Source organism: Phacochoerus africanus, chromosome 11 (genome assembly GCF_016906955.1).
Source record: "Phacochoerus africanus isolate WHEZ1 chromosome 11, ROS_Pafr_v1, whole genome shotgun sequence".
Classification (NCBI taxonomy): domain Eukaryota; kingdom Metazoa; phylum Chordata; class Mammalia; order Artiodactyla; family Suidae; genus Phacochoerus; species Phacochoerus africanus.
In genome coordinates, this window is record NC_062554.1 from 126594364 (window position 1) to 126607796 (window position 13433).

General features: G+C 39.1%; 1 protein-coding gene across 3 annotated transcripts in view; it reads left to right on the top strand.

The window, feature by feature from the left end:
- The window catches only part of HMCN1 (hemicentin 1), a 497854-nt gene that overhangs the window by 432997 nt on the left and 51424 nt on the right, over positions 1 to 13433 (top strand). For all 3 annotated transcript variants that reach the window (XM_047753862.1, XM_047753863.1, XM_047753864.1), the window contains 7 exons: positions 659 to 928; positions 1508 to 1678; positions 1814 to 1984; positions 11738 to 11908; positions 12068 to 12238; positions 12824 to 12994; positions 13164 to 13334. In XM_047753862.1, the coding sequence (XP_047609818.1) occupies positions 659 to 928; positions 1508 to 1678; positions 1814 to 1984; positions 11738 to 11908; positions 12068 to 12238; positions 12824 to 12994; positions 13164 to 13334 (1296 nt within the window). The remainder of the gene's footprint in view (positions 1 to 658; positions 929 to 1507; positions 1679 to 1813; positions 1985 to 11737; positions 11909 to 12067; positions 12239 to 12823; positions 12995 to 13163; positions 13335 to 13433) is intronic.

The window sequence follows — 13433 nt, forward strand, 5'->3', positions numbered from 1 at the left end:
TGTTTATTAAAAGAATGATGACTACTGATGACAGAAAAAGTTAGGGTGACTCTTTACCTCAACAATGATATAAGGGAAAGAACTGAACGTTTGCCATGTAAAACACAGACAAAAACAATAACAGTAGTACTGATACTCAATATCACTCATAATCAGTCCACTTACTCTGTTGAAGAGCTGTGCTTACATCATCCTAGTAGAGTCAAACAAGATCCTCTGAACGAGGTACCATTTTTAAGCTCACCATGGTTCACAAAGGTAGTGAAAAACAGAGGCAGAATTTGAATCCAGAAAAGCATGACTGCAGGGTCCATGCTCTAGGTTAGATTGCTGGGGGATTTTTTTTTTTCCCCATTATAGTTGATTTACTGTGTTCTGTCAATTTCTGCTGTACAGCAAAATGACCCGGTCATACATACATATATACATATGTTCTTTTTCTCACCTTTTTTCACACCTTATGCTTGGGGATTTAAAATTTTTGACATTTATTAAATAAAATATTCTATCAATGGCAATTACAACCTAAATAGTTGAGAAGCTACTGTGTATTTTTTTAAAGCCTAATTTTAAAAAAATGCTACTATACAACACGGATTAAAAAGTTAACATAATTCCACACAATCTAATAAACACTATGTGCCTTTTTTCCCCACAGGTCCTCCTGCTATCACTCTTGAACCAGTAGAAACTGTTATTAACGTTGGTGGTAAAGTCGTCTTGAATTGTCAGGCAACTGGGGAGCCTCACCCAACCATTACGTGGTCCCGTCAAGGGCACTCCATCCCCTGGGATGAGCGAGTTCGTGTGCTGGCCAACAACTCATTATATATCGCTGCTGCTCAGAAAGAAGACACGTCTGAATATGAATGTGTTGCTCGAAACTTGATGGGTTCTGTCCTCATCAGGGTACCGGTCATAGTCCAGGGTGAGTGGAATATTCATGTTGAACAGCACCCAGGGCAATCCAAATCGTAACAATCCAAAATCCAAATCGTAACAGTCACTAAGCATCTCGGTCCAAGTCTCTTATGCCCTTAAGGTACTTCGGTATTATAGGGACAGGGCAAAGACACATCACAATTTTCAGACAGGAGGGGCTAAAACAGTACAGAGTAGAGCTGCACCATACCAAATTAATTCAAAATCCCAAACCAAATATAGGGTTCAAAATTAAGTTACATTTATCCTCAAACATCAGTGCATGTACTTTGCTTCAAAGAATGATGAATTTCCAAATGGTAAATAATGTATAAATTTCTTGATCCCTAACTCTTTCAGCAACCATGTCCAAATGAGTCAGGACGGGAGCTGGGAAAAAACTCGTAACTGTTTGAAGTTCTTCTGTCATGCTTAGGTTTTAATTCAACAGTGAAGCACAGCTTCTATAAGCAATTTCTCAGCCTTTATAGACTTAGCGCTCGACCCAGTGCCTCTTAAGTGACGTCTGACTTATAATTATTTTTATTAGCAAAAACAGAGACCAAGTACAATGTTTTATTTGCAGTTCATGGTGGCTTTTCCCAGTGGTCAGCCTGGAGATCCTGCAGTGTCACCTGTGGAAAAGGCATCCAGAAAAGGAGTCGTCTGTGCAACAACCCCTCTCCAGCCAATGGTGGAAAGCCTTGCCAGGGATCAGATTCAGAAATGCGAAATTGTCAGCCTAAGCTGTGTCCAGGTACACCTGTTTATTCAGCGGACAGGCACGTGTTCAGTAGATGCTCATTTCTGCTCCCTAACTATGGCTTGTCTCAGTATTAGTTCTTTCAATTGAAACGTATCTGACGGTGTGCCATGTGTCACCTTTGCATAGTGGATGCTAACTGGTCAGAATGGAGCCCTTGGGAAGAATGCACAAGGACCTGTGGACGTGGCAACCGAACCAGGACCAGAACTTGCAATAATCCTTCAGCTCAGCATGGTGGGCGCCCATGCGAAGGGAGTGCTGTGGGACTAATCATGTGCAATGTCAGGCCTTGCCCAGGTGAGAACCCACTGACAGGCTAAACTTGCATGTTAACTCCTGCAAAGGAGTTACAGTTCTACTTTCTGCTTTACCATGAGAAGATGTCATGGCCTCGACCTTTACGTGATCTTCACTCTCTGTTTTGTCAGTTCTGTCTCATGGATCTCCTTGTGGAGGTATGACATTAATCAGTGTTAAATGAAAGGCCTGATTTAACTGAACAGGATCAAGGGCTCCAAACTGTGGTATATTTTTAATCATGCAAATTTAATGAAGTTAACAGAACATTAGAGATAACAAGGACCTGAGATAACAGCTAGTCCAGCCCTTCATTTTCATGTGTGCAAAACGAAGCCTCGAAACGTCAAAGACCTGATGAGAGACACACAGCTCCCGTTGACGCAAAACCTGTCATGGACTAAGCGCCGTGCTCAGTGCTTTATCTCCATGTTGCTTTTGACTTTGTGAAACAGCCCTACAGCATAGGTGTTGTAGGGCTCTAGGTATCTGCACTGTAAGAATCTTTGCTGCAAGCAGTTTTGCCTCACAACTAAATGGGCCATAGGACAATTTTGCTGTAAAAGATAAAATAACAAAAACAAGAGATTTCAAAGGATATAATGAAAGATAAAAACTTCAAAACAAAGTTTTAAAAAATATTTTATTGTGAAAAATGAAAATACAGAAGATATTTGAATATATTACAATGTGTATAGATTCATAGTTATAGTTATATTGGGGTATATCTTGGAAAATGATGATACTTCCTTTCTCAGGAGTCTATCATGAAGGATTTGGGATCTAATGTTGGATATAAATTCTTTTTGATACTAAAAAAAAATCTGTTTAAGATATCCCTGGAAATAAAATGGACAGATGAGGAATGCTACTATTTCTTATTAAAATATGTAATATACATTGCTGGTCATACCTATCTGGACCTCATTTAAATGTTCCAGCACATGCTCAGTCCTTACATTTCGCCAAATCCTCTCAGCCAGATTCTATCCCACATACCAAAATTCTGGCTCCATCATATTCTCCACTATCAAATAGCAAAAATTTTCATCGTTCTCCAGAAACTTACCTTCATCAAGGAATCACATAACTGTCCCCTTCTCAGGGGATTACATGAGCTTGATTCTTTTGCCTCTAACTTCGAACACTATCCGCTAAATTTGGTAACGATGACATTAGAGAGCAATCTGTAGTACCTAAATTAGCTAAAGAATAATTAATCTTCTTGAAGCCTCTTATGAATTACTAGCTGCCTCTTGTATATCTGCCATAGCTTGGTAAACTTGCTTTTGACAGTGGGAGGAATAATTGTGCTCACTGAAGGATCTGCAAAGTGCTATGTTAATTTCTAGTAGAGTGTGCAGTCTGTCTTTACACTCTCTTATTTCTTTTCTTTTTTTGCTTTTTAGGGCCATGCCTGTAGCATATGGAATGTTCCTAAGCTAGGGGTTGAAACGGAGCTGCAGCTGCTGGCCTACACCACAACTACAGCAACAGGATCTGAGCAGCTTGTGCAACCCACACCACAGCTCGCTCGTGGCAATGCCGGATCCCCAACACACTGAGTGAGGCCAGGGATCGAACCCACATCCTCAGGGATACTCGTCAGGTTCTTTTCTGCTGTGCCACAGTGGGAACTCCCTCTTATTTCAAACTTCCAGTAAGTTTTCTTATCACTGCATTTGCTATCAAGCCGATATAAATAGTTGTTATAATCCACTGTTTTAAGACCATCATATCTGCTCATCACTATATAGATTATGAGGCCTAAGATATACATAATATAAAAATGAGAGTGCTGGATCAATGGAGAAATGAAACCACTATCAACTAGTTAAACCAAACTGTCAAACCTCTCAACCATTTATTTTATCTTTCACAGCAAAACTGCCTTAGAGCCAATTAGTTGTATCAAAACGACAGCAAAAAATCTTACAGGAATATACTGGACATGGTATATTAGGGCTCTTTCGGATTAGAGTGACAGAAATCAAACTTAAATAATAAGGTTACACAGAAAATTCTACTTTCAGGTATGACTGAATCCAAGGATTTGGCGCATGTTTTTATTAGCATCTCTCATCTCTACTTTCTTGTCTTTGGCTTTATTTTCCATGAAACATTTTCCATGTGGTGGAAAAAAATGACTGCTGGGAGCTAGCTCACAAGGGCCTTATAATCTAAGGCCTCTGAGCTAAAAAGTTTCTCTCTTTCTCGGAACACGTGTTGTCTCTGAGAAGGAACCCTGCTTGATTTTGCTTGGGTCCCAGGCTCACCTCTGAACCCGGGGAGTAGAAGTCCAGAGGAAGCATTCTACTTTGACAGCCAACCTAGGTACTTGCCCATAGAGCATCAAGAGGGCAGCTTGAAAGAAATCATATGGAATAGGAGAGGGGCTGTTCATTCATTAATTTATTCCTTTTTTCATTCATTCATCCAAGAATTTTTTGTTTTTTAGAGCCACATCTGCAGCAAGTGGAAGTTCCAAGCTAGGGGTCGAATCAGAGCTATAGCCACATCTGTGACCTACACCTCAGCTTATGGCAATGCTGGATCCTTAACCCACTGAGCGAGGCCAGGGGTCAAACCCATGTCCTCATGGATCCCAGTCCTGTTCGCTACCACTGAGCCACAGTGGGAACTCCTCATCCAAGAAATATTTTACTGAGCATTCATTCTGTGCTCAGGACACTGTTCTAATTTCTAGAGTTAGAATGATAAACAGATAATACTCAGATATCAATAAGTACCCAGAACAAACTCAAAGGATTGAAGTGATAGAGCATAACTGGGAGAGACACCTTAGCTGAAAAGGTCTGAAAAAAGAGATGTTGGCAAACTAAAATGAGGTAGCTAACCTTTGACTTGGGCTTTGCATCCTGTTGTACAGGTAAGGAAACTAAGATTGAGAAAAGATATGACAATTCACTGAGGTTCCATAGCTACGGAAAAGTGAATTAAGGACATGAACCCAGGTTGATCTTATTCCCCACGCCTGTTTACTTGGGCCCTGGGTATTTTGAATTGCAGTTCAGAACGTCTATTTCTTTTGCATTACAAAAATTAAATAGTGTTATGAAATCCTAAAGAAAATAACCCAAAAGCCAATATTGTTTATCTTGAATCTTATAACATTATAAGATTATGTTATCTTATAAGAACATAATCAAAGTGAAAAGAGACAGAAATACCTGATTAGAGCAATGTTTGGATAGTTTGTCAACTATCATATCTATATAATGAAAATCTAAATAATATTTATAAATATCCTAAAATAGGTTTTTTTTTTTTCTCATGTTGAGTAACTCTTGGCTTACTATTGCTTTGTTCACTGTTGTACTGACTTACTGATTTCTAGACTTTCTTTGGTTATCCCCTGGCCCCTAAATTGATTGAATTTAGCTCTTATTCTGACATATTATCAGGGCTGTTCTGGATTCAGGCACTGAAAGCATGTGTCTCTTCCCACTGAGAGTTTCCTGACATCATATTGGTAGATAGATATCGATTATAGTGGGAGTATTTTGCACCACAAAAATTACAGATGCTTTCCTCCCTGCTTCCACAATGCTGTTTGTTAAACATGTATCAACGTACCACTTGGAAAATCAGAAGATAGCCTAAGATAATCTTTTTCATGTGGGGGGTATTTCAGAATCTGAGAGACAGAAGAGGTTTTAAACAATGTTGAATTCAACTTGCTAATATCTTGTTAAGGATTTTTGCATCTATGTTCATGAGAGATAATGGCTTGTAGTTTTCTTCTCATTGTCTGGTTTTGATATTAGGGTAATGCTGGCCTGATAGAATCCGCTAGGAAGCAGTTTCTCTACTTCTAAACTCTAAAAGAAAAGGGGGAGTAGAAAATTGACAGAACACTCTAAACCAGCTATGATGGAAAAAATAAAAATCATTTAAAAAAATTAAAGAAAAGGTAAAGAATTGGTATAATTTCTTTCTTAATTGTTCGGTTAAAAATCAGCAGTGAGGAGTTCCCATCGTGGCTCAGTGGTTAACGAATCAGACTAGGAACCATGAGGTTGCAGGTTGGATCCCTAGTCTTGTTCAGTGGGTTGAGGATCCGGCGTTGCCATGAGCTGTGGTGTAGGTCGCAGATGTGGCTCGGATCCCGCGTTGCTGTGGCTCTGGTGTAGGCCGGCAGCTACAGCTCCAATTAGACCCCTAGCCTGGGAACCTCCATATGCCGTGAGAGTGGCCCAAGAAATGGCAGAAAGACAAAAAAAAAAAATCGGCAGTGAACCCAACTGGTACTGGTGCTTTCTGTTATGGAAGGTTATTAATTATTGGCTCAATTTCTTTGATAGATAAAGGCCTATTCGGACTTTTTCTTCTTGTGTGATTTTTGGCACATTGTGTCCATCAAGGAATTGGTCCATTTCATTTCGGTTACCAAATTTGTGGACATAGAGTTCATAGTATTCCTTTTAATGTTCTTAGGATTTGTAGAGATGGCCCTTTCATTTCTTTCTTTTTTTTTTTGGTCTTTTTGTCACTGCACTCGTTGCATATGGAGGTTCCCAGGCTAGGGGTCTAATCGGAGCTGTACCCACCAACCTACACCACAGCCACAGCAACACTGGATCTCCAACCCACTGAGCAAGACCAGGGATCAAACCCTCAAACTCATGGTCCGAAGTCAGATTGTTTCTGCCGCGCCACAATCGGAACTCTATCATTTCTAACATCAATAACTTGCATTCTCTTTTTTCTTGGTTAGCCTGGCTAAAGGCTTATTGATTTTACTGATCTTTTCAAAGAACCAGCTTCGGGGTTCACTGATTTTTACTATTGATTTCCTATTTTTAATTTCACTGTTTTCTGCTCTAATTCTTACTGTTTTTTTCTTCTTACTTTGGACTTCATTTACTCTTCCTTTTCTAGTTTCCTAATGTGGAAATTTAGATAATTTATTTTAGATGTTCTTTTTTTTTAACCTTTTATTTATTTTTTTTCTACTGTATAGCATGGTGACCCAGTTGCACATACATGTATATATTCTTTTTAGATGTTCTTTTCTAATATATGCATTCAATGCTAGGAATTTCCCTCTAAGCAATACTTTTACTGCCGCCCACAAATTTTGACAAGTTGTGCTTTCATTTTCATTTAATTCAAAATATTTTTACTGTCTTGAGGTTTTTTTCCTTTGACCCATTATTTAGATGTGCGTTGTTAATCTCCATGTATTTGGAGGTTTTGAAGTTACCTTTCTGTTACTGATGTCTAGCTTGATTCCATTGTGGTCTGAGAGCAGACATTACATGATTTCTTCTCTTTTAAATTTGTTAAAGTGTGTTTTATAGCGCAGAATGTGGTACACCTTAGTGAATGTTCCATGTAAGCTTGAGAAGAATGTGTAGTCTGCTGTTGTTGAATGAAGATGCCTATAGATGTTAACTGTATCCAGTTGATCTACGGTATTGTTGAGTTCAGTCATTTCCTTATTGATTTTCTGCCTGCTGATATGTCCATCTCTGATAAAGGGATATTGGAGGCTCTGTCTATGATGGAAGATTCATCCATTTCTCTTCGCAATTCTATTATTTTTTTCCTTATGTGGTTTGATCAGATTTTCTTTTAGCAAAAATTTATGCTTGAAATATCCAATGTATAGAAAAGTTGCAAGAATAACACAAAGAACTTTTCTATAGCTTTACCCAGATTCACCAATTGTGTGCTTCCTAAGTCAAGAACATTCTCTTTCATAAACACAACACAGTTATCAAGAAATTTAACCTTGATACAATACTATTATAAATCTTATTATCTAATCCACAGTCCACAAATCTTATTAGTTGTCCCAGTCCTATATAGCTTCATAACTCTTTTTTTTATTCTGAGATGCAGTCCAGGATCCCACTTGCCTTTATGTGCCATGTCTCTTTAGTCTCTTTCAATTGGAACAATTCCTTAGTCCTTTTTTGCCTTATATGGCCTTAAACATCCAAACATTTTATAAAGGAGTTTTCCATTTAGATGTGTCTGATACTTTTTCTTGATTAGAAAGATCACAGAAATGATTTTGTGTCCTTCTCAGTGCCTCAGATGGCACGTGATATCAGAAGTTGTCCCCAACTGGTGATATTAACATTGTTCCCTTGTTTCCACTGGTGTCCTCCGCTGTGGAGTTACCTTTGTCATGAACAAGTATTTTGTACATAAACATCTTATTTCCTATCCATCTTTGACCTCCTAGTTTTAGTATGTATTTGTAATTCTTGCTTAAAGCAATTATTGCTATGATCCTAGTTATTTCTAATTCCATCAGCTCTCCTGTGTCTACTATTGGCTTTCTATTGCAAGGAAGAACGTTTCTTTCTCTTTTTCCTTTTTTTTTTTTTTTGAGTTTTATCAGTAAGTTCTCAAATGTAATTTCATTCAGTGGCTTATAATGCACAAGCGTCAGTATTTATTTGATGCATAAATTGTCCTAGATTTGGTTAGTGGAGATCCCTAAGGGATCTTCAGTGTCCTCTTGATATGTCCCTATCATTCCTTGAAGACATCTACTCTCTGGTAAAAAAAAAAAAATTGATATTTTAGACCTATCTTGTCCTCCCCCAGTTGGAGGGTATTTCTAAATTGCCAATCCTCCCTCCAAAAAAGATTGATATCAATTTTCTACTGTACAGCACGGTGACCCAGTTACACATACATGTATACATTCTTTTGTCTCACATTATCATGCTCCATCCTAAGTGACCAGACATAGTTCCCAGTGCTACACAGCAGGATCTCATTGCTAATCCATTCCAAAGGCAATAGTCTGCATCTATTAACCCCAAGCACTCCTTGCCCCTCCCCCTTGGCAACGCCAAGTCTATTCTCCAAGTCCATGATTTTCTTTTCTGTGGATAGGTTCATTTGTGCCATATATTGGATTCCAGATGTAAGTGATATCGTAACGGTATTTGTCTTTCTCTCTCTGACTTACTTCACTCAGTATAAGAAATCCATCCATGTTGCTGCAAATGACATTATTTTGTTCTTTTTTATGGCCGAGTAGTATTCCATTGTGTATATACCACATCTTCCTAATCCAATCATCTGTCAATGGACATTTGGGTTGTTTCCATGTCTTGACTCTTGTGAATAGTGCTACAATGAACATGTGGGTGCGTGTGTCTTTTTCAAGGAAAGTTTTGTCTGAATAAATGCCCAAGAGTGAGATTGCTAGCTATAATGGTAAAAAATAAAAATCATAAAAAACAAATATTAAAAAAAGATTGATATCTTCTGAGGTAGGACTCCTGATGCCATTTGAGTCGTGGTCATAAAAAAGGTTTTGTTATAGAGAATGAGCTTTTTTTAAAGTATCTTCTTGAAAACCACTGAGAACTTTGAAGAATGACACTACTAGCTCAGAATTGACACTCACTATGTGTCTTAATACTGTTCCAAGCACTTTTTATCTGTCAACTCATTATTCCTCATGCCCATCCTAATAAGGGAGTCTCTTTTCTTATCCAGTATGGCAGATGATGAAATGAGGCACACAGACTCAAGTCACTTGTCTAGGACTGCACAGCTAATAAGGGCAGAGCTGGTTATTCAGGCCCAGGGCCTCTGTTCCTGAGTCCCCACTCCTGAGCACCATGCTGTACTTCCTTTCCAAAGTCAGAACTACAATATAGTGTAACAACAAACTCATCTAATACATTTATTTTTTTAATGTACTAATTAATTCCTTCATAGCTGTTTTCTTTTGTATTATTTAGATACCGTGATGTTTTAGGCATTCTCTGTTTTATATTGTCATTTTCTTTTCTTTGTTCTTGCTGTCCTTCCATTCGCCTAAAAGAACATTTCAACTCTACCACATTTTATGTCATGAAGTTCATTCTGGTTAGGGTTTCCTATATTGATTTTAAAAAAATTCAAAGGATCCTTCAGCTGAAAATCTATTTACATGTAATAGAAATTACACAAATAATAAATGAATAAATATCACCCAGTTGTCATCTTCCAATAAAAAGTTGCATGTATAAGAGTTCTCTTGTGGTACAGAGGGTTAAGGAGATGGTGTTGCCACTGCAGTGGCTTGGGTTGTTGCTGTGGCATAGGTTCAGTCTCTGGCCCAGGAACTTCTATATGCCACAGGTACAGCCAAAAAAAAAAAAAAAAAAAAGTCATGTATCATGAGGCTTTATATGGTAAGAGATACAGGCTTTTGTTAACCAAACAGCCTTAAAAATAGAACATATTAAAATAATTGTGAAAGAATTTTTGAAATCCTATAGTTCATATACAAGGTCTATGAGCCTTAGTAAACTGAATTAAAGTAGTCTTCAGTAATTCTTCTTTCCTTTTAGGTTTGGTCAAATGATTTTCAGTGCAAATTATTGTCAGCTGAAATAAATTTGTGTGGCTTGTGTTTCCTGTACCTACAAAGTACAAAACTACTTAGTCAATTCAATTAGAAAACAGTTAATTAAAAGAAAATTCAAGATTTTTGGGGGAGTTTGTTTGGGTTTTTTTTTTTTCTTTCTTTCTTTTGTCCTTTTTAGAGCCGCACCCATGGCATATGGATTCCCAGGCTAGGGGTCTAATGAGAGCTGTAGCTGCCGGCCTATGCCAGAGCCACAGCAACACCAGATCCAAGCTGCGTCTGAGACCTACACCACAGCTCACAGCAACACCAGACCCTTAACCCACTGAGTGAGGCCAGGGATCGACCTGGCAACCTCAGGGTTCCCAGTTGGATTAGTTTCCACTGCGCCACGATGGGAACTCCTGAAAATTCAAGATGTTTTAAAGCATTTTCTAAACAGAGCAACCAAATGATAATTTCATTACTTGTTTTTCAATTTATTCTTACAGGTTGTGTTAAAAGAATATTTACACACAGATCTTACGGCCCTACGGTTTGTATCTGTGTCAAACCTAATGACCACAACAGCAAACTTTTTGAGCCCCATATCTACAAAATACCCTTCAACAAAAACATGACCTGATACTGACTTATACATAAAAGAAACCATCATGTTTATTCTCAGCCCTGTACCTGGTTTTTCCAGGAAACATAAGGTTTTTCCAGGCTTGTGGTCAGATGGTGTCATATGTTACTTACCAAAAGGAAAGCCTTAATATCATTCCTTGGAAACTACTGGTCAGTTTTTTCTGTTGTTTAGGAAGCAGGTGAGTGTGTTATTTAGAACTTTTAATTCATGAACATTATGTAATGGGGAAAATTTTTTCAAAGTTTTACAAGTGTGCAAATCTCATGCTGTTGAAAGATCCAAGTATATGTTTAAACATGAAGCTGAATCAGGGCTAAAGATGTGGTCTTGCAGCTTGAGGTCCAAGAGGCATTTGTGTCATCTGCAACTGCACCTAGATTTGTTACTTAGCTTTGCTTCTTAGCTTCTGGTCCCTTCCTCTTCCCCAGAACAGAGAATACAAATACTTAGCTAGGGTTTGTAAGTTCATATCTTGTTTATGTGTAGTAGTTCAACTAAATTCAATTTTAGTAAAATAGCCCCTTTGGATAATTTTAAGGCTTTATTTTGGCATTAGGTAGCTTTCTGAATTTCCCTATAGACATTAATTCTAATGCAAAGTCTAACCAGGAGGGCAAAGGAAGACATCATGGATTAAGTTTCCTTTGGTTCAGGTTCAATTATTTTAGATTCAGCGTTAATTTAACTCATTACTGAGTTATTTGTATAATTTTGGTTTTTTTAACAAATGTGGTTCTGTGCCTTGAAACTCTGTCTCTTGGGATGTCTATAGTTCATGGAGCATGGAGCACTTGGCAGCCGTGGGGTACATGCAGTGCAAGTTGTGGGAAAGGTACCCAGACAAGAACAAGACTGTGCAATAACCCACCACCATCATTTGATGGCTCCTACTGTGATGGAACAGAAACACAGATGCAAGTTTGCAACGAAAGACACTGCCCAAGTAAGAGAAGTGTAGTATTTGTACTCTTGATAAATTAACACCTAGGGAGGAAGTCAGTCAGAGTGTCAATAAGAGCATCATTCAACCTATCAAAAAATGAGGGTTTCATCTGCTCATTTCTATGTAGTAACAGAGCACATGTATTTTTCTTCAATCTAGTTGATGGCAAGTGGGCCACTTGGACCAGCTGGAGTGCCTGCACGGTGTCCTGTGGAGGAGGTGCCAGACAGAGAACAAGGGACTGCTCCGATCCTGCTCCCCAGTATGGAGGCAACAGATGTGAAGGCAGTGATGTCCAGAGCGACTTTTGCAATAGTGACTCTTGTCCAAGTGAGTGTTGGAAACAGTGAGTCAACATTATACTCTCCTCAAGCTTCGTTATGGCCTCAAGTCCTTAACGTTATAAAAGTCTGTTACTCAATTGGTCTGTCTTTGGTTTAGGATATCAAAATGTTGCCTTGTTGCTGTTGTGTCTGTATAATACCATAGATGTCATTGATTTATATGGGCAGGGGCTGTATCTGTTTCCCATGCTCTGAAGGACCAGCTGCACAGTGCAAGGGCCAAGGCACCCTTCCATGCTAACTGTTAAGGACGTTGATTCCTTTACGCAGGCAAGAGGTGGCTCTCTGCCTTCGTCACTAGGCTGGATTTTTAGACCCCACTAACATCTAAATTTACTTTATCCTTCAGTTCCAGGAATAGTCCTACACTCAATAATTACAGGTTAAATGGAACTGCACAGTCACCAGAATGTGTACCCAGTTTCTTGTCAAAACAACAGCCAAACAACCTGCCTTTGGAAGTTGCCTATTTATAGATCTGTGTGTTTCTTTTCAGTTCCTGGGGAGGACCTTCCCATACCTTTTAGATGAATGGCCTTGTTTAGCACTTCTCCGATGTTCTGTGTTGTAGCTCACGGTAACTGGAGTCCTTGGAGTGGCTGGGGAACATGCAGTCGGACGTGTAACGGAGGGCAGATGCGGCGGTACCGCACGTGTGATAACCCTCGTCCCTCCAATGGAGGCAGAGCTTGTGGGGGCCCAGACTCCCAGATCCAGAGATGCAACACTGACCTGTGTCCTGGTGAGCTTCCCGACTCCCGGCAGGAGGACAAGTAAATCATTTCCTTTAGTGCTCATTGTAGCAGCCCCATCATTCAGATCTTAAAATGAAAGTTGTATAGGCAGGGTCACTCCAGGTAGAGATTTGAAAACTTACTTGTTAATCTTGACCATTCTCTCCTTGTTCACAGTGGATGGAAGCTGGGGAAGCTGGCAGAGTTGGAGCTGGTGTTCTGCCTCTTGTGGAGGTGGTGAAAAGACTCGAAAACGGCTGTGCAACAATCCGGTACCATCCACAAGTGGTCGCCCCTGCCCAGGGGATGCTACTCAGGTATCCAGATGCAATATACAAGCATGCCCAGGTAAGCAACTAAGCTAGACTTTAGCAGGACCGCATGTCTAGCCTTCCTACAAATTAAAAAAAGGTGTCTCTCTGAGCCCTTAAATTATAAAAACAGTGC